The 20,515-nt window shown below is 39.9% G+C and overlaps 2 protein-coding genes across 3 annotated transcripts; one reads left to right on the forward strand and one right to left on the reverse strand.

The window, feature by feature from the left end:
* Positions 1-103: 103 nt before the first annotated feature.
* Positions 104-8,717, reverse strand: blzf1 (basic leucine zipper nuclear factor 1). Its single transcript, XM_058380341.1, has 7 exons — positions 8,591-8,717; positions 7,036-7,147; positions 6,518-6,951; positions 6,138-6,337; positions 3,110-3,238; positions 2,049-2,274; positions 104-1,922 (listed from the first exon to the last, which is right to left on the reverse strand). The coding sequence occupies exons 2-7, from the start codon at positions 7,055-7,057 to the stop codon at positions 1,737-1,739; spliced, it is 1,197 nt and encodes a 398-aa protein (XP_058236324.1). The 5' UTR covers positions 7,058-7,147; positions 8,591-8,717; the 3' UTR covers positions 104-1,736.
* Positions 8,718-8,828: 111 nt separating this feature from the next.
* Positions 8,829-20,324, forward strand: ercc5 (excision repair cross-complementation group 5). Of its 2 annotated transcripts, none has more exons than XM_058380337.1 (15): positions 8,829-9,214; positions 10,107-10,282; positions 10,593-10,708; positions 10,792-10,893; positions 10,983-11,043; positions 11,144-11,287; positions 11,365-11,566; positions 11,676-12,596; positions 13,211-13,464; positions 13,600-13,719; positions 15,315-15,528; positions 16,096-16,240; positions 16,384-16,583; positions 18,251-18,336; positions 19,528-20,324. In XM_058380337.1, the coding sequence occupies exons 1-15, from the start codon at positions 9,127-9,129 to the stop codon at positions 20,017-20,019; spliced, it is 3,321 nt and encodes a 1,106-aa protein (XP_058236320.1). In that variant the 5' UTR covers positions 8,829-9,126; the 3' UTR covers positions 20,020-20,324. The 2 variants fall into 2 exon arrangements, with proteins under 2 accessions (XP_058236320.1, XP_058236321.1); XM_058380338.1 differs by having other exon boundaries at positions 13,214-13,464.
* The last annotated feature ends 191 nt before the right edge of the window (positions 20,325-20,515 follow it).

Consider the following 20,515-nt stretch of genomic DNA (forward strand, 5'->3'; position numbering starts at 1 on the left):
GATGTGATGGTTGTGTCACAGAAAAATGACAAACTCGGTAGATTAATGTTATATTGAAAAATATGATTCAAACACTGGATTGAACATTGTTTTGTACAATTAACCAGAATTTAATTGATGTATCTCACAAAATTACAAAATGTACAGAGGTTTGAAATGTTTTACAAACAGATTCATTACAATAGAAATAAAAATGACTTGTAGAATTGCACCCAAGTTCTTTATAACAGGTTCAAACACTAGAATACATTTCTTTCACAAATACTGCCTCAAGTATAAGCAGCTCATTTATTCCTGATTCAGTATGCACAGATAAAACAAGCAGTGCCGGGCTTTTATGAAAACGAACCCTAGCAATCAAGCACACAGATGAAAGATGAGATAATCTTTCTGGAAAATTCCATAACAAAAACACACACTGCATAAATCAGGGAGAAAAGCAGCAATTCAAGAGAAACGCATCAGGCAAATCATCACACAGCATTTTCTTAATCTTAAAAAGAATTAAAAGTTTTTTTATCATGTTACGTATAAATAGTTGTGCAAAGACGAGGCGAGTCCCACGTGAACACGAGCTGATAAAGAAATCAACAGCTTCAAGTTACAGGGGAAAAAATAATAATATAAAGTGAAAAAATGCAAAAAAAGTCTCTAACTATTCTCTCTTTGGTGTCCACAATAAGACGCATTATTTCTTGTCGCATTTATTACACAAAAAAATTCCGCTGTAATGTATGTGTGGCGATAATAAAGGCTTCATGCCCTTTATTGCTCCATTATTTTTGTGGTTGTTGGGATCCATCACCGCACTTTCACTGGAGTTCCTCATTTTCTTTTCTTTCGAATTAATGCAATGAATCATCCGTTCACAAATGCACACAACATCCTACTACATGATAGTGTTCAAGCTTTAGTAAAAAATACCTGTTTTTTGCTTTTTTTTGATAGAAAAATAAAAAGTCAGGTGTATAGTTATATTACACTGAAGCAGTTGTGTGTCTTCTGATACAGCGAAGGACAAAAGTTTGCACCTCAACTCTTTTTAAATGAAGGAAAATGTAACAGAATCATAACATTTACATCATTATTATTTACATCATTCCCTTTCACTACTCTACACGACAAACACCTGAGCGTTTCTGTGACCTGTAGTAATGAAGAAACAGCTGTAGAAATCCCAACGCTACATTTCTTTGTGCTGAGGGTATGCAAACTTTTGCACTCATCTGTATTCGGGGCACAGATCTGTTCGGAAAAAATAAAATAAGAAAATAGGAATTGTAACAGAGTGTGTTACCACAGGGAAAGCCTAATCTGTAAGGTTTTATATGTTTTACTGAGAAAAGAACTGAACATTTCACTTAGAAGAGAAGCCTAGGGGCAGCTCATAGACATGTTAAACACCTTCATAGCTATTTTCAGCAATCATATGTACCTTTAAATGGCTATACTTTCAGAAATGAGCAGTTGATTTCATTTATAATTTACACATGAACACCATTTTGTCACTGATCAATTAACACTTTGTGAGACCTAAGTAATTAGAAGGTACAGAATTCTACATCTGCCCTTAGACTTCTATTAGAAGTGAAAAGGTTTTGAATAAACAGGAACTCTGAGGGTCTCAAACGTACTAACAAAAGTCTCAAAGTGCATGTTTGGAAAAATCCCTAACTCTACAGATGCAGTAAATGGAGAAAAACAGCACTGGAGTATGGCTTTCATGTGAGCGTGTCTTAGAGCACGAGCAGCTCTCCGGAGCAGTGCTCACAGCAGTTAAAGGTGATGTTCTCGTAGCGAGTGTACGGGTGAAAACGTCCGATGCTTTTCTTATTGGGAAGGAAAGGAGACACGGTGGAGTCAGGATTGGCCGAGTCACCCGCCGAATCTGGGCAGGAAATGGGATCCAGGATCCTGAGGACCTGAATTGGGAAATAAGGATTAAGAATATAAGACAGCAGTCGTGGCATCACCACCATCCTTCCAACTCCCAATCCCTCCATCTACACAAGAGAAGAACATAATACAGACATGGAGGTCTTTTCTACCTTCTCAGCCATCTTCTCCGCCGGCGTGTTGCAGAGTTCAGACGTTGAGCTGCTCTTCACGCTCGTGCTGCTGCTCTTGCCTGTGTTTCCCAGCAGGTGTGAGTTGATGGCATCAGCCAGCTTGTGATTGGCCGCAGCCAGTTCTCCGGTGCTGAGCGGCTGTGCGCTGGGGTAGTAGGTTTGCTGTCTACCCCACTGTAGTGAGACTAGCAGCTGCTCCAGAGACCTGATTATCACAAAAAATATAAAGCTGTTCAGTATAAAGAGAATACAGATACGGTTCAGTTAATAGCATGTGTACGTGTACATAGCAGTCGTTATATAACAATAACATGAGAGGGTTTTTTAAGATGTTTTAGACATATTCGGGGTACCACTTATCCCATACTGGGTCACAGAGAACCAGAGGAGTCTATCCCAGGGGACTCGGGACACTGCACAAGGATCCACCTTATCACATGGCAAAATCACACCCTCATTCACACACTGCTGACTGTTTAGGGACAACCTACAGCGCATGTCTTTGGACTGGGAGAGAAATCTGCTGAAACACGGGGAAATCATGTAAAACCCCACACACAGGGCGGATGTGGGGCTAGAACCCCCAGCTCTGGAGGTGTGAGGCGGATGTGGTAAATATTTTAAAATGAAACTTTAGATGGTATGAATTATAGACTGTGTGATTTTGTATGTAAGCCATAAAGCTAAAACTATGGCTTGCGCCTCTGCAGTTTCCCTCAGGATTAATAAAGTTGTATTTTTGGAAAATAATTATTTTTCATAGTGTAAGATTATATACATTGTACTGGCTTTTTTTTTTCCAGTTTTCAAAAAGTCTCCTTGTCTGAGACTCTTATGATGTGTTGAATATTTAGTTATAGAATATATAAGAATACAGTGTTGTACATTTGCTGGTATACTATATCATCATGTGCTAGCCTTGTTCTGGACTGTACTGATCCTGCAGGAACACTGTTTTTTAACCGGTATACAGATTTAATCACAAGGTTGACTCAACTAGGATTAGCCAGTCACCATGTGTGATGTCCTCATGTTCTTACCTGTGTGTGTGCGTCATGTCTCGGGAGAACTCCTCTCTCTCACGCAGCAGGTCCTGGATGGCAGTTTGAGCCTCTCGAATCTGTCGCTGGAGAGCAGCTCGGGAATTAGTCAACTCCTCGGCCATCACTCTACGTTCACACACGGCAAGAGGACGGGTTAAAATGGAGGACAGTGCTTGTAAATCATGCTGCAATACAGATGATGAGGTAAAAAATATATATGTAGTATAATATACAATACTACATTACACTATAATATAATATATCATATAATATCATATAATATAATATCATATCATATCATATCATATCATATCATATCATATCATATCATATCATATCATATCATATCATATCATATAATATAATATAATATAATATAATATAATATAATATAATATAATATAATATAACTCTAGCAGCATTCAGTGAGATGCACCATCCTCTTTTGTCTAATTGTGAACAGTGTCATAAAGCAGCTCTATGTTCATAGGCTTTAGTTGGAGAGAGACAGAGATCAAGAGGAAGAGAGCGAGGGAGGGAGGGGGGGTAGAGAGAGAGAGAGAGAGAGAGAGATAGAGATAGATAGATAGATAGAGAGAGAGAGAGAGCTGTCTGTAAGCTTTGTTTACAGTAACAGGTTGTCATGGCAATTTCGTGGCACATCCTGAGCCCTTGGCGTTCTGTACTGCGCTTTTTAAAACCATTCATAAACACAGAGTCTTGACCGTAACTGACAAATTAAAACAGTTTGATCAAAATAAACAAACTATATTTGTCTTTAATTAGTATTTGTTACCAATTAAAAATAATGCAGTGCAAAATTTCTGGAAGACTGAATGGATCATAACTTGGTAGTCTAGTAGTTCATCCTCTTTAAGAAACACAAACAGTTTGTGGTTTTAAAAGGTCAAAAGTTTTCTGTTTAAAAGCTGGAACAAACATTGTGGTAGTGTAAAGGTTTAGTTTTACGCTCATATTTGTAATACCCAATGTGTAAATTTAATTTGAAATAAAAAGGTATTTAAAAATGTGGTGTTTTTATCCGATTAATCGATTAATAAAAAAAAAATCACCCAATTAATCGATTATGAAAATAATTGTTAGTTACAGCCCTAGTTCTATTCTAAATTTCTAAAAAGGTTTGGGTTTTACTCTGAGGCAGATTGCAACCCCCGCTCCCCACTCCCGCCTCAAAGTTAAATAAGATCTACACTATATTGCCAAAAGTATTCGCTCACCCATCCAAATAATCAGAATCAGGTGTTCCAATCACTTCCATGGCCACAGGTGTATAAAACCAAGCACCTAGGCATGCAGACTGTTTTTACAAACATTTGTGAAAGAATGGGTCGCTCTCAGAAGCTCAGTGAATTCCAGCGTGGAACTGTGATAGGATGCCACCTGTGCAACAAATCCAGTCGTGAAATTTCCTCGCTCCTAAATATTCCACAGTCAACTGTCAGCTGTATTGTAAGAACGTGGAAGTGTTTGGGAACGACAGCAACTCAGCCATGAAGTGGTAGGCCACGTAAACTGACGGAGCGGGGTCAGCGGATGCTGAGGCGCATAGTGCGAAGAGGTCGCCAACTTTCTGCAGTCAATCGCTACAGACCTCCAAACTTCATGTGGCCTTCAGATTAGCTCAAGAACAGTGCACAGAGAGCTTCATGGAATGGGTTTCCATGGCCGAGCAGCTGCATCCAAGCCATACATCACCAAGTGCAATGCAAAGCGTCGGATGCAGTGGTGTAAAGCACGCCGCCACTGGACGCTAGAGCAGTGGAGACGCGTTCTCTGGAGTGACGAATCGCGCTTCTCCATCTGGCAATCTGATGGACGAGTCTGGGTTTGGCGGTTGCCAGGAGAACGGTACTTGTCTGACTGCATTGTGCCAAGTGTAAAGTTTGGTGTAGGGGGGATTATGGTGTGGGGTTGTTTTTCAGGAGCTGGGCTTGGCCCCTTAGTTCCAGTGAAAGGAACTCTGAATGCTTCAGCATACCAAGACATTTTGGACAATTCCATGCTCCCAACTTTGTGGGAACAGTTTGGAGCTAGCCCCTTCCTCTTCCAACATGACTGTACACCAGTGCACAAAGCAAGGTCCATAAAGACATGGATGACAGAGTCTGGTGTGGAGGAACTTGACTGGCCTGCACAGAGTCCTGACCTCAACCCAATAGAACACCTTTGGGATGAATTAGAGCGGAGACTGAGAGCCAGACCTTCTCATCCAACATCAGTGTGTGACCTCACAAATGTGCTTCTGGAAGAATGGTCAAAAATTCCCATAAACACACTCCTAAACCTTGTGGACAGCCTTCCCAGAAGAGTTGAAGCTGTTATAGCTGCAAAGGGTGGACCGACGTCATATTGAACCCTATGGATTAGGAATGGGATGTCACTTAAGTTCATATGCGAGTCAAGGCAGGTGAGCGAATACTTTTGGCAATATAGTGTATATCAAGTAAGCAGCCATAAACGTCCTGCTCTCTTTATCAGGTGCAAAAACATGAATTAAAAAAAAGCAGTGCTAAAGTGTCAGCAGTTTTTAAAGCAATCTTAAGCATTCTTAATTTTTTGCAGAAGCCTATATTTTAGAATTTCTCCCTGATTATGTCATGGTTGTAAGACTTGTATGATTTGAGTTTGCACCCAGCTCCACCTCTGCTCTGTGCTCAACATTACATCAGTAATCATATTTAAAATAAAATGCAATGCTTACTGATCTGAGACTAATTCCTGATCATCCAGGATAAGATGATTTTGTTTAGGATACACAGCTAGCATGCACTCAACCCGTGTGTAAATCCTCCTGGGTGACAGTCTGGATTTGTTGAACAATTTTTCTGGTTATCTGACTGCAAGTGTCTGTAATTTTATATTAAAATAGAAGTAAACCCTTGTGGGAACAGATCTGCTCAGAAAACAGACTTAGATACTGTGCTTGCATGATGTTCGAAGATTTTGTCCCACTGTATAAAAGTATACCAGATCCAGAAATTCACCTCTGTGTGAAAAGACTGACCTGCTGGCGAGGAATTTGCTCCTCCACACATCACACTGAATGCTCATGCGCTCCAGCTGCTCGGCCGTGTGCGCCAGGTTACGGCCCAGAACCTCGTTCTCCAGGATGAGGTGGTTCTTCTCCCGAGACAGTCGCTCAAAGTGATACTGCAAGTCGTCGCCTACCGAAGCCACAAGAAGCTTCTTCAGCTCTCTGTTTACCTGCAGATGAAATAAACATGACAAAAAAGCCGCATCATTCTGTTACAAAGGAAAAATGGGTATGTTTAAGATTTAAAATAATACAGCAGAATAAAACCACTCGGTTTCTAAGTAAGTTTAATGAGGCTACAAAAAAAGGACTAAAATATCTGAAAATAAATTCCTCTGAATAAAAGTAACCTCAGTCTGAACACGCAGCTGGTTCGAAAGCCCTTCTTTGTCCTGCAGCAGCCTGCGCTCAGAGTTCTGCAGCTTTTCCACAATGCTCTTATAGTCCTGTGGTTCTGAGGGCGGGGACGGGGGGCGGTCCTCACCGTGGTGAGGAGACCCTGATCCTCTTTCATCCGTCTTGCTGTCAGGGTGAGCACCTGCTCGGGCGCTCCGGATGATGGCGGCACGCGGGACGACAATGCGCACGGCCTCCACCTCAGCGCAGGATTCCCGGTTCACTTTTCCCAGGTGAAGGACACCGGGGGATGCTGGAGCAGTCCTGGGACTCTGTCTGGGAGGAGACGCCTTTAGAGGCAGTGGCTCCACAGACGTCTCCAGTTTCAGTGTAGGTTTGTCCGTCTCCATGCCATCGCCGGGGCCACGGACGAACACGGCAGAGGGGTCTAAGACGGGACAAATTATGGAGATGAGAAATCCAACAAGTGTCTGATTTTTGTAAATAACAACACAACACAACAGTCCCTCACCTTTCATGATGTCAGCAGACATAGTTGGGGAAGATCCTTAAAGCAGCAGCACCAGCAGGATGAAATCGTAAAGAATTCCACACAATGTCAGTATGGACGATTTGCCTTCAACCTGTAGGTGAAAAAGTCAATAAAGAATTAACTGAGAATGTAAAAAAGCTGAATAAACAAAAGTAAAATTATTATTACATCTATTAAACATATCACATAATCTAAACATTTGATACTCACTACTTGATTGTCTACATAGGTGCAAAAATAATTACTGGATTATCAATGGCCAAATAATAATAATAATAATAATAATAATAATAATAATAAATAATATTTTTTTTTACTGCCAAGGCTTTAATAATAAAACAACAGAAAGCACAAGTACAGTTAATAAGTGTCTTTTCGAAATTGTGAGCTATTTACATGCAATATTACTTTAAGGACGCAAAACTACAAGATTAATACATAACTTACTAAATATGTGGAGATATTGTAGCCAGCATGCTTTACTTTTCTTCTTTAGTTTACATGACACACCACAAATGTTTAGACAGACTATCATTAGCCAACAAAGTTAATGTTGTTTTGTGAGTGTAACAGTGAACTGCTTGGGACGCTTTGTCCCAAATAATCATTTTTTTAATTCATATAACCTTGAGGACTTGTGGAAGAAGCAATTTTACTTCACATGCAGCACAAAAGTTTAGGACATTTTGCGACAGATTCGTTGTAGAGTCAGAGATAATCTCAGGCTTGCTTATCTTGTGTAAATCCATTGTACATCAGAGCAAGACTAACATGTCTTCTGTTATATACTTTAAACACAATAACCCCTTCCTATACTCTCTGGGTTTAAGAGCATATGAACCTTTTACAACATGTTGATTAATTAATACATATATAAACTGTTTTCACCTACGACAAGTAGACTTTTTAAAAACAACAGGTGCAAAGAAAACCATAATATATGCTAGCGACATCATAATGAATCGTTTTGTAAAAGCATCGTGACTCCTGAACCGAATGCGAATCATTTAGGGAATGATTCACGGAGCTCCCTTCCAAGTAAGCAGAAAGAGTTTATTCATAATGTGTAGCTTCAACACAGAAAACTGCTAATAATACTGACTAGTAAGAGGGGTGTTGAATAACAAGTTAATGTTAATCATTTAGCTTAGAGTAATCTAGATATCACACACAGTACAGAGGAAGGCCTCTATATAACCAACTCCAGTGATCAACTGAAACAGTCTTCAGGGAAACAAATCAACATCACCATGACTTCAGCGACAATTGATCTAAATCTTCTGAAGCTTTTTAAATCTAGTTTTTGTTGTTGTTGCTATTGTTGTTATATTGAGTGTGTTTATGACTTGTCGGAGCTGATAATGGTAGATTAGATAACATCAGACATCTAGCTGGCTGAGGACCAAGTCAGGGGATTCCCACGACAGAACACAAAATGTGCTAACCATAAAAAATGAAGTAAGTTTAAAAAAATGTCATTAAACGAATAAACACAAATAAAAACATCAACAAAACAATCAATCGTTACACGTACCTCACAGCCCCGGCCCGGAAATCGCCATTTTCTGACTTCTTCTCATTGCGCCGCGCTTCCTGCCGAGATGTTGTTTATCGCCATCTACTGGACTGCACTCGAAAACAAACATCAATGACATACTGTAATGTTTTAGTATTTATTAACACAAATTATTAGACCGCGCTCTATCTGTTGTAACGCTTCGCATATTATTTATTTATCCATATTTCGTTTTCCGACTCGAAACGGAACCACAATAAAAGCCGGTCTCGTAGGAACTATTTTGCACAGGACGTGTTTCCTGAGGGACCCCTCTAAAGTAGACGCTACTTGTGTTACGTAAACAAAGAAACCTTACGGTGTTTAAATTAAGTAGTAAATGAGTGTTTTGTAGTCTAGGGAAAACTGTACTTTAAGCATACATTTTTTATTTATGTATTTATATGAATTAAAGGTCTACAGGGGTGAAAAATAAACAAAGAACAAAAGTTGTAATGTGTATTATGTGCCGTAGACTGATGTTGTGTTTGAGTCAGACCTGAGAACAGGCTGCAATGGGAGTTCATGGCCTGTGGAAATTACTGGAGAGCACTGGGAAGCCCATCAACCCTGAAACCCTCGAGGGGAAGATCCTAGCAGTCGGTATCCTTTTAAAAGTTTAAAGCTTCCTGATCTGTTTGGATATAGAGGTTTGTACTTTCTATACTTATGGAAGAGCACCACAGAAATGAATCAGTGAAAGACATTCAGATAAATGGTCAGGTCGAGCGATTTGCCTCTGATTGGTTATATCTATGACAATCCCAATTCCACCTAATTACTACTGCAATGAATTAAAATGAAATCCATTCGTTTGTCTACAAAGTTTAATTCTGATCCCAAGGGAACCCAAATGAAGATGGGTTCCCTTCTGAGTCTGGTTCCTCTGAAGGTTTCTTCCTCACAGGGAGTTTTTTTCTTGCCATTGTCACCACAGGCTTGCTCATTAGGGATAAAATAGGGATAAATTGGTTTAATAATTGAATTTAATCATTTTTTTTCTCCTTTCCCTGTTTCTCTACTTTTGTAGAGCTGCTTTAAAACAATGTCCATTGTAAAAGGCGCTATACAAATACTGACAGCTATACAGACATTTACACACCCGTTAACACCTCTGGGCAATTCACGATATTCTGTTCACTTTCTGGTGTGTTTTTGGATAGTGGGAAGAAACCAGAGAAAATCTTCATGGATACAGGGGGATCATGTGCAACTGAATGAACACTAACAAAACATGAGCTCTGGGTTCAAGCCTAGAGCTTAAAGGTGGCAATGTGACACAGTGCACCCCCATTTTGCCTCTTTAAATAAATTGTATTTGGTTAAAAGTTTATATTAAACCTGAGATAAATGTTTGAAAGCTTTAAAATCAGGTTAATAGTCACAGTGCTAGAGAAATCGCCTGTGTAACTAAAAGAATGATCCAGAAGATATTCCCATACAATTGCATTGTTCACTGCTTTGTCTTTCACATCCTTGACATATTAACTCACAGATATCAGCATCTGGCTAAACCAAGCAGTAAAGGGCGTGCGGGATCGTGAAGGCAACAACGTCCAAAATGCTCACCTTCTGACATTGTTTCACCGTCTCTGCAAGTTGCTTTTCTTCCGCATCAGGCCAGTCTTTGTTTACGATGGAGATGCACCTCTGCTTAAGAAACAGACCCTGGTGTGTATTAGTGCTGAAGCATGTTCACATCCTCTGTGTTGAGCAAATCAACCAAGTTTCACCAGAATGCTTTATTTAATTGAAATCTTTTTTGGTTTTGTTTATTTTTGTGTTTTGTGTGGGGTTTTTCTTGTAAAAATGTTCCGTGTTTAAACCTTTTAGGAAGTTAATAACTCATAACCATCCAAAGAACCACAGAAGAACATTGAAGATGTGTGTTTTTTTGTTTTTTTTTACTGTGGGTGTTGTCCAGCTTTCAACCAATTTGAAGTAAATGTGTGTAATAAATGGCAAAACGGTGATTCCACAGGCTATCAGGAGACAGAGGAAAGAGGAGATGGCTCTGGAGTCCAGGCAAACTCATGAGAAACTCTTGAGAACGTTTTTGAAGAGGCAGGCCATCAAAACTGCGCTAGGGGACCGCAGGTGAAAAGAAAGTACAAATTTACAAATGTATTTTTCGGTGATGATCAACAAATAATTGTAATGTATTTTGTTGCGTTTTCTAGTAAAGAGACAATTCCTAGTATTTCTTCTGTACGAAGAGATGAAGAGGACGAACTGTATGTTTTACCAGCACTGCCTCCTGTAGAGGAAAAAGAACGAAGCAGGTAAGAAAACAAGGTGTTCGATGATATTTTTGAATTTTAATATAATTCTTTTAATAAACATGATTTTTTTTTTTTTTTTCTTCTTTTAGTTCTGATGAAGAACCAGAAGGAGATGAAGCACAGACACAAGAATGCTATCTCACATTTCAGGTGAGTTTAAGCAGCTAAGCTCTCTGAGAGATGGGTCTGTTTCAGCATTGAATGATCTGCGGTTTGTCCTCGATCAGTTACATGCCATCTGTCTCTTTAGGATGAGACTTATGAAAATCCCAATTCCATCGACATCAACTCAGAGGATTTCCACATCTTGTCGCCAGAGATCAAGCACGAGATTCTCAAAGACATGAAGGAGTTCAGCAAGAGAAGACGCACGCTTTATCACAAACCTCCTGAGGTACCACAGGCATCACATTCACAGTTACTTCACTCTCCCAGTCCTCAATGCTGACTTCTACATGCGTGTGCTTGCAGAGGTCAGGGGACTTCTCTCAGTATCAGCTGGCTGGGCTACTGCAGAGGAATAACCTGAACCAACGTCTAGAGGGTGTGGAGAAAGAAATGAGCCAGCGCAGATGTGGAGCTGTGGAAGAGGAGTACAGCCAGGGTGGAGAGCAAAACGTCGAGTCACGCCGACTCATATCGGAGGATTCTTCACACTATATACTCATCAAAGGTCAGTGAGTTTATTTGACTTTGATTTGATTTAGAGCAGATGGTGCCCTGAAAACTCCTGCAGTCCTTAGAAGAAAACGTCCAGTCAGTTGTTTTCTGTTCTAATGCAGGGTCACAAAAGTGTACACAGACATCTGAGAGTCATCCAGCCCCAGATCCCTGGTCTTCTGGCCCTTGGTCAAGGAAAGGGAGACCCAAAGGAAGGCCAGAGCCACTTTGGCGCCCAGTATCAGATGGAATTCCTGAGGAAAAGGAGCCTTCTTCTTCTTCATCATCATCAACTACTCCAAAACCAATCATTTGTAGCGAGGAACAGCCTTCAGATGGAGCGCCTCCCTCTCCACGAACACTCCAGGCCATTCAGGCAGCCATGATGGACAGCAGCTCGGATGAAGAAGAAATGGTCTCGAAGAAAACTCTCCAAGATGGAAGTGGAACCGCAGGTTCTCAAGAAGGAACCGGTGGTGCATCACCTCGCACTTTGCAGGCTATTCAAAGGGCCCTGATGGAGGACAGTAATGTATCTGAACAGATTCAAACTCCGAAGCAGAAGTATGTCATTGTCAGTAGCTCAGATGATGATGATGATGATGAAGCAGAAAGCACAATGATGAACAGGAGCACCATGTGTGAGGCTCGGGAAGGAGGTGGAGTTTCTCCGCAGACTTTACTAGCCATTCAGAGAGCTTTAGGAGAAAAGGAGTCATTTCCTGGGATTAAGCAGGTGGAGCATGGGGGTCTCTTGAGCAGCTCTGAAGGGGAGGAAATGAAAGAGGTCTTTGGAGTGAGGAGCAAAGAGTTTAAAGCTGCTGCACTTACTCAGGAACAAGAGTGTGAAAAAGATGCCCTGAAGACAGGTGTCTCTCCCTCAGATCTACACTTGGATAAGGACACTTTACCCCAAGATCGTGAACCAAGTTCAGAAACCAGTTTCCGGGAGAAAGAAAGTTTAAGCATTAAATTATCTGAGAAACAGGAGAGAAATGGGCAAGTCATTGTAAAGAGTGAAGAGGAGGACAGCAGCTCTGAAGGTATGTAGGATTGTCTGCATGCTACTGCAAGATCTTTTTCAAAGGTTCTCTGACATCTAACTTTATAACATTTTCTGAAACAGAACCCTATGGTGTGCTATGTAGACTCTTAAATGTAAAAAGTGCTTTTTAGAGGAACCCTAAGGACTGTGTCCATGCAAATTTTTATATGGACTATTTTTGTTGGCACAAATTTAAAGCTGACATTATTTCTTTGGCATATTTTATCTGCCATAATATTCCTCAAAGGGCTTTTGGTAAATTTGTGTGTACTTCACAGTTTTTCTTAAAAATTATTCACTCATCAAAGTGGGAACAATCTCACTGTCGAGGTTTTACCACATTTGTTTAAAAAAACCTAAACATGACAAAGCTGGACAGTTGGATTTCATACTGAACATGTGTCTTGAAAGTGTTATTGCATCATAAAATATAACAGCCAATCACATTCCAGTATGCAAATACAGGCTAAGAAGGTTTATTAGGACAGGGTGGTACAGAAATGCACTTCTATGCGTTCTATCTGTTATGGGAAACTATTTAGCACAGAATTTTTAACGCACTCAGTATTTTCTGTGAAAATGTATTCATTACAGTGTTTTTGCTTTTGTTAGAAGGTTTCATTGAGGTTTCAGATGGGGAAGAGATGTCTGAATTGGATAATTCCGTAACCAAATCAGAAGAACAATTCCCAGAAGTGAGTGATAAAGAGGAGGTGGTGGGGATCGATAAAGAGGAGAGCCAAGAGAAAGAGTCGAGTGATGGATCTTTATCATTAAACAGCAGTAATCTGAAAGAGCAAGAAGCTGAAAGCTCCCCAGCTGAGGCAGCTGTTCCTGCACCCAGTGAATGGGAAAATATCGACGTGGTAATCATTTTTATTCTTTAACATTATATTTGTTCTTTGTTAAGACAACAATCTGATGCAGTTATGAATGATTTTGCAATTTATTTATTTGTCATTCCACGTGTGTGTGTGTGTGTGTGTGTGTTTGTCCTGCAGGAGGAGCTGGTGGAGTTGGAGAGAAGTCTGCAGGCAGAGCAGAGCAGCCTGCGGGGGCAGCAACAGCAACAACAGCGCAGCGCTGCTACAGTTACAGGACAGATGTGCCAGGAGAGCCAGGTGAGGACTTTAACTCATGGATTAACTAATACCACTAAAATAAACAACGGTACTCTTAAAAGTTTGATTTAAATACCTACAACACCTTCAGAAACACTGCATTGCTCATTATGTACATTCAGTGAAGGATGGGTTTGGGGAAATGTTACAATTATTACATCTAGATAAATGTAAAATCTTCATGAATGACAAAATAAAGGGATTTATCAACATATGGACACCCATTAAATCAAGTACAGCTGCCAGGGTGCAGTATTTTTTTGGTCTTGCTGTTGATAATGGTAGACTGTTTTACTTGGTCATGTGTGATTTGTCTGTATGTTACCTGTTTTGTTGTATGTATAATTATGTTAAATATGTGAATGGAACAGATACTGCATATGCACAGAACTGAAGTGGAATTAATTGGAATTGATACCCTGTAGAACGCTAACTCAGAAAAGCCTAGAGGAATTGAGCTGTTCTCTGGTCCTTAAAAAGTCGCATTTTGATTATATTTTCCAAATTACGAATGAAATGGCCTAGCAAGGAAGATAAAGCGTTACATTTACCATCATGGGACATTCCACAGGATTTTTGCCTCTTCTTATTTAGTCGATTCCTTTTTTTTAATAACTGAGTTGACAATATTCAATATTTTCACTCAGTTGGACAAAGCCCAGTGTTTGCTTGCTGTTGTTGTCCTTACATACAGATACACATCAATTTGGCAGAACTGTTTTAGTGTCTGTTTGCCATTTGTCAATTTTCATTGCTGGTGGTATTCGTGTGTGTGTGTTGTTTGGGAAGGCATCTAACAGCCCAAGCCAGTTGGTAATGCTTTTCAAATCCGTGCAAGCTGGAAGGACATTCACCAGCTTCTCTCACAACAAACACAACAAAGTGACCTCAGCATCTATCTTTAAACTGTTCTCCTGATAACAAGCCGCTGATGGAAAATCTAGACCTTATTCACTGCTCTTATCGGGTACCATATGCTTCTGACATTAGCTTTGCTGGTATTCCTTTAATTTGTCCATCATTTAAAATTGCACTTAAAAGGTCACACTGAAAATAGCCTTTTCCTGAAGCTTTGAAGCTTGAGAGAGACCCTCTGCCTTTCAGTATCTATCAGCAGGGTCAAAGATTCAACAAGTTTTCAGTAGCATAGAAAATATGAGTTTAATATGTCCTAAAAATGATGACAATTTACTTTTGATGAATCTTCTGTAAATGAAGAGCCTTTAAAAAAGAAGCTCATCATCTTTGACATATAGAAAGTGAACTCCAGAATTACTGGCACTTTCAAAATGGTCAAAGATGATTCAGATTTCCACGTAGGAACAATTATTTGAGTACTATACAGATGGAAGTAGTTAAACCTCAAGGAGAACAGCTTTATTACTGATTGTTAGAAAATAAAGTTACAATCATGAGGTCAACTTTTTATGTAAAATTACATATTATAATACTTTTGGTCTAATTAGGCTTGGATAATTTGAAGCATCCACTATAAAATGTTTAACCAAATAGTGAAGTAGTTTAATATATAATAAGCCTCAGTGTTTGAATATCTGGTTCAGACTGAACATTGTTCCTGTGTTTGTTTGGATCAGGAGCTGTTGCGGTTGTTCGGTGTGCCTTTCATTGTAGCCCCGATGGAAGCCGAAGCTCAGTGTGCAGCTCTGGATCGGACGGACCAGACTCATGGCACCATTACTGACGACAGTGACATCTGGCTGTTCGGAGGACGACACGTCTACAAAAACCTCTTCAACAACAACAAATATGTGGAACACTACCAGTTTCTGGATATTCAAAACCAGCTCGGTGAGGCTCATGATAACTTTCAGGGTCTTGTTTTTAACCCACCTTTCACTGCATAAGAATCTCTATTAATTTGGACAAAAGATTTTTGGTCATTAGTTGTTTAAGCAATATTTTTACAAGCCTTCCCATTACTTGAGGGGCTGATGGCAGGTGAGTGTTGTGGGAGTTCTAATAAGAGATTGGAGAAAAGACTAGGACAAAAATAATTGTTATTTTTCATATTTTTATATTTTATAATTTGTTGAGTAGAGAATATAAGTTTTGCTCTAATAAAAAAAACAGTTTCTGCGTTATAGTGGATTTATAGTTCTGTATGTCTGTATACTGTATGTCTGTTTAACTATTTGAATTATTTGTGGTTTTACAAACAATCTATTATGAAGATGTGCTCGTATTTTGAACAGTTGCTTAAAAATTCCACTTGCTTTACTTACATTTATACTTCATCTAATTATCCCACTGAACTGCTGACAGTTAACTGTTCAAGACCCCAGCTTACAATAATAAGCAGAACCTGAGGAATGTAATGTTATTTGTAATGTACTGTGTTACTGTATAATCATGTAGGACTGGACAGGACTAAACTGATCAATCTGGCCTATCTACTGGGTAGCGATTACACTGAAGGGATCCAAGGAGTCGGATACGTCACGGGCATGGAAATACTAAACGAGTTCCCTGGGCCTGGATTAGAACCTCTTACTCAGTTCAGGTCAGACATTTTAACAGGGAAATTCTCTCAACTTGCTTTCCAGAGTTGAACTGCAACTATCTGAGAACTATACAGCATTACACTACTAATCCGTACATGAATTTGACATACAGTAGGAATAATCTGCCCTCTGGCTGTTACAGTACTTGGTGGAACGAAGCTCAAACCAAAAAGAAGCTGGCTGCTGATCCTAAGGACACGAAAGTGAAGAAAAAGCTGAGAGGCTTGACTCTTCATCCAGGATTCCCCAACCCTGCTGTCGCCAAGGCCTACCTCCAGCCCACTGTGGACCAGTCAGAGGGCTTGTTTTGCTGGGGCCGCCCACAGCTGGATCTCCTTAAAGAATATCCTTTAAATGCAGCTTTGCTAATCGATCTGCTGATTATAGGCTGCACCAAAGATCCACCAGCAGTAATGAATAAACATATATATATATACATACAAATGACACTGCAAAAAATGATCATAGTAAGTGATTATATCTTGATTCTTGTCAAATGTATCTCTATTTGTATGTCAAATGTATCTCTCAAATGTAATTCTATGGTTATGTTGAAATTATAAGCCAAATACAAGTTTATTAAGTAGACATGGTTAAGCTTTACATTCTTCTTAAAAATAGTAAAATATGGCTAGATGTAGGCTTAATAATCTGCTACTTCTAGGGTAGTAATAAGATTACAATGAACCAAATCTAAGATCAATTTGATATATTTAAGATATTTTACCTTGCTATGATGACATTTTTGCAGTGGCTAAAAAAAAGTCTTACTTTGCTATCTTTAGGAAGAAAAAAAACCCCAAAGAACTACTCACACAGTAAGGAGGTTTGCAAAGGAAGGGGAAAAATTGCAATAATTTGGCCATAAAGTAGACTGCATACAAGGAAAAGTACCTCATACCCCACTGTAATATATGGTGATGCTTCAGAGCTGTTTTGTATCTGATATTTCAGGGTTTCTAGTGGAAGTTAATGGCATTAATAGGTTTTCTAATAATGAGAATATTTTAGTTCACTGCCTGGTTGCTTCTGCTAACAGGTCAGGCTTTCAGCAACATGATGAGCTACAATCAGTGTTTTACAAAAACTGTCTCAGTCTCTAGGATTTGAATCCTACTGAAAATCTGTGGTCTGAATGAAGGTTGAAGAAAAAAATTTCAACCTTCACAAACCTGGAAATATAAACCAGTTTAAAATTAAACACAGGAACTGGACCAAGATCCCTAAACACTATATTGCCAAAAGTTTTGGGACACCTGCCTTTACATGCACATGAATGTAATATGGAGTTGTCCCGCCCTTTGCAGCTACAACAGCTTCAACTCTTCTGGGAAGGCTTTCCACAAGGTTTAGGAGTGTGTATACGGGAATTTTTGATCATTCCTCTAGAAGTCACAGTCTCCGCTCTAATTCTTCCCAAAGGTGTTCTATCGGGTTGAGGTCAGGACTCAGGTTTGCAGGCCAGTCAAGTTCCTCCACACCAAACTCACTCATCCATGTCTTTATGAACCTTGCTTTGTGCACTGGTGCTCAGTCATGTTGGAACAGGAAGGAGTCATCCCCAAACTGTTCCCACAAAGTTAGGAACATGGAATTGTCCAAAATGTCTTGGTATGAAGCTGAATCATTAAGAGTTCCTTTCACTGGAACTAAGGGGCCGAGCCCAACCCCTGAAAAACAACCCCTGAAATCAATGATTCAGAGGGGTGTCCCAAAACTTTTGGCAATATAGTGTATGCATCTTCATCCTTGTTAGACATTACAGGCAAAAGCTCAGAGGTGTGATTCTCTCCAGTACAGGCGTCAGATAGTACATTATTATAAAGATATTGATCATTTTGAAAGTTTACTAAACATTAGTAAAAGTTTTTAGATAAAAATATCCCTGTATACTTGAGCTCATAATATCACTTGTTTCACATGTTAATCTTTTTCTATAAAGGTTCTTACAATGTGCTTTTTGAGTACTTGAGTTTCAAATGTGACCATGTGTTTCTTAACTAGTCCTAAGTTTTGTTACAGTCGATTTGGTTGGAACAGCAGGAAGACCGAGGAAACTCTTCAGCCAGTCTTAAAACAGCTCAGCACTCAGCAGGTAAAGATTTCCTACAGTACAGACTTATATATTTCACAGTGTTTAACCATGAAGACCAATGAGATTCATCAGAATCAGAACACACTTTATGCATCAAAACACTATATGGTCATGCATGCACCAACATGTCTCTGACCCCGTGTTCTGGTGGTGAACAGTTTATTGATGGGGTCACACAAAAAGGCAAGGGCTACCAATGGCTGATAAGCAGAGTCCAATCATGTGGACCTGGTGACACACCTGACACAGGTTTCTCTAGGCTGCTAATGACCACCAGTAGTGTCCAGAAATGAGTCTAGACCTCTGTCAGTTCTCATGTACCTCTGACAGGCTGCAGCCAGCTCTCCATGACCAGCCTTAAAATGGCAGGCAGAGCGCGAGGGACAGCAAAAGATGCGCGTGCAGCGGTCAGACACATTCATTTATCGCATTCATTAAAAATGTGTGAATGACCAACACATTAAGCACACAAATATTGCACATGACTGAAATCTGCATTAAACTTTGCCGCCCTGAAGTTTCTCCTTCATCTGTGATTCCCACATACTTCCGGTTTATGTGCTCGTTCATCATTGTCGTGTTTCCGTGTCACAGAAGCTCCGCTTTGCGAAGTTTTTAATATGAAATGCTCCCATGCCTTAGAGGACTTGGGTCACACACTTTTATCCGAGGTGCTTGTTACTCTCCTCCACTCTTCCCATGTGTGTCTGGAACAACGCTGTGATTGAATGCGTGGTGATGTGCGCCGGCCGAACAATCGATAATGTCATTCGTCGACATTTGTTACCACTGTTTGTCTTGCTAGATATGTGTAAATAAACCCTGTGATATAGCTCCTGCTTTCCTGTCATGCTCTTGTGACCTACTGTCAAAGATAGTATAGAATGATGGGCCGTGTTTCAATTGCCTACACAAGAGCTATAAAGCTTGTTAGAATCATAGATGACCCGTAGTGTAAATAGACCAGGAAGTCCCAAGATGCTCAACAAGGCCTTATTTGTTACCACTAGTTTTGCTAGCGGACAGAATACTGTTTGGACGTTTTGGCACCCTGGCCGGAGCCAGGACACCTGTGTCTGTATGTTTGGCATTTAGAGTTTAACCATTAGCATTAAGGCCAGAGAGAAATCAATACTTTACAAATACAACCCATTTTATGAGTCACCTTATGACATGCTTTCATATCCCCAGACTCAGCTGCGTATCGATTCCTTCTTCCGTCTGGAGCAGCAGGAGAGGCAGGCCATCCGCAGCCAGCGCTTACGTCGAGCCGTCACCTGCCTCAAGAGGAAGGAGCGTGATGGAGCAGACAATGAAGCAGAGAGCAGCGAAGATGAAAAGGTCTCACCAGTCAAGAAAGGGAAGAATGCCAAAGAGAAAGAGACTGATGTTACACCTGCAGGGCTGTTTGGAGGAGGTTTTATTGGGTTGGACATGAGTATGAGTTCTAACAGCCCAGAAGAGAAGGTGATTGTGGGTGAAATTGAGAAACAGCCTGAAACAGTAAAGAGTGACCTGCCGAAAGCTGAATCCAGCAGCAGCAGCAGCAGTTCAGAAGATGAACTGGAGCATAAGAATAAAGCCACTATGGTTACTGCTCGGTCTGTATTTGAGGGAATAACAAGAGCAAGGGGAAGAAGAGGAGGACGAGGAGGAAGAGGAAAAGCCAAGAAAAAGTTATAATGAAAAACTGCTCAAATATTTATGCATTTATGCACGTAAGGCAAAATGTGGCATACAATGTGAATGAAATAACATAAAATATTACCTCGATTTTCTGCCATAATTTAATGTTTCCACAATTTCAATTCAATCATGTATATTTTTGTATTTTTTAAAATAAAAAAATCAGTTGAGAAATTTCCTCAAGCCAGCGCTGCATGAAAACTGAATGTCTAAATGTTTTTTGTTCAGTAAATTACCTCTGGCTTCTTAATGTGTCTAATTTATTCCATAGGTTTGTAACCCTGGTCCTGGACATTTTAAGCATTTTGCTGAAAATTTTGCAAATCTATTTAATTTAAAAACTAATAAATAATATCCAATTAATGGATATAACTAATTAATAAATGTCCATCTCACTGTTTCAGGATTCTGACTCATCAGTGATAGACTCAGCATGAGTCCTACTAACTCCATTGTCTCCATTCTCTCTACAAATGAGCAACTCTTTCTTTAC

This window comes from Hemibagrus wyckioides, linkage group LG26 (genome assembly GCF_019097595.1).
Source record: "Hemibagrus wyckioides isolate EC202008001 linkage group LG26, SWU_Hwy_1.0, whole genome shotgun sequence".
NCBI classification, from domain to species: domain Eukaryota; kingdom Metazoa; phylum Chordata; class Actinopteri; order Siluriformes; family Bagridae; genus Hemibagrus; species Hemibagrus wyckioides.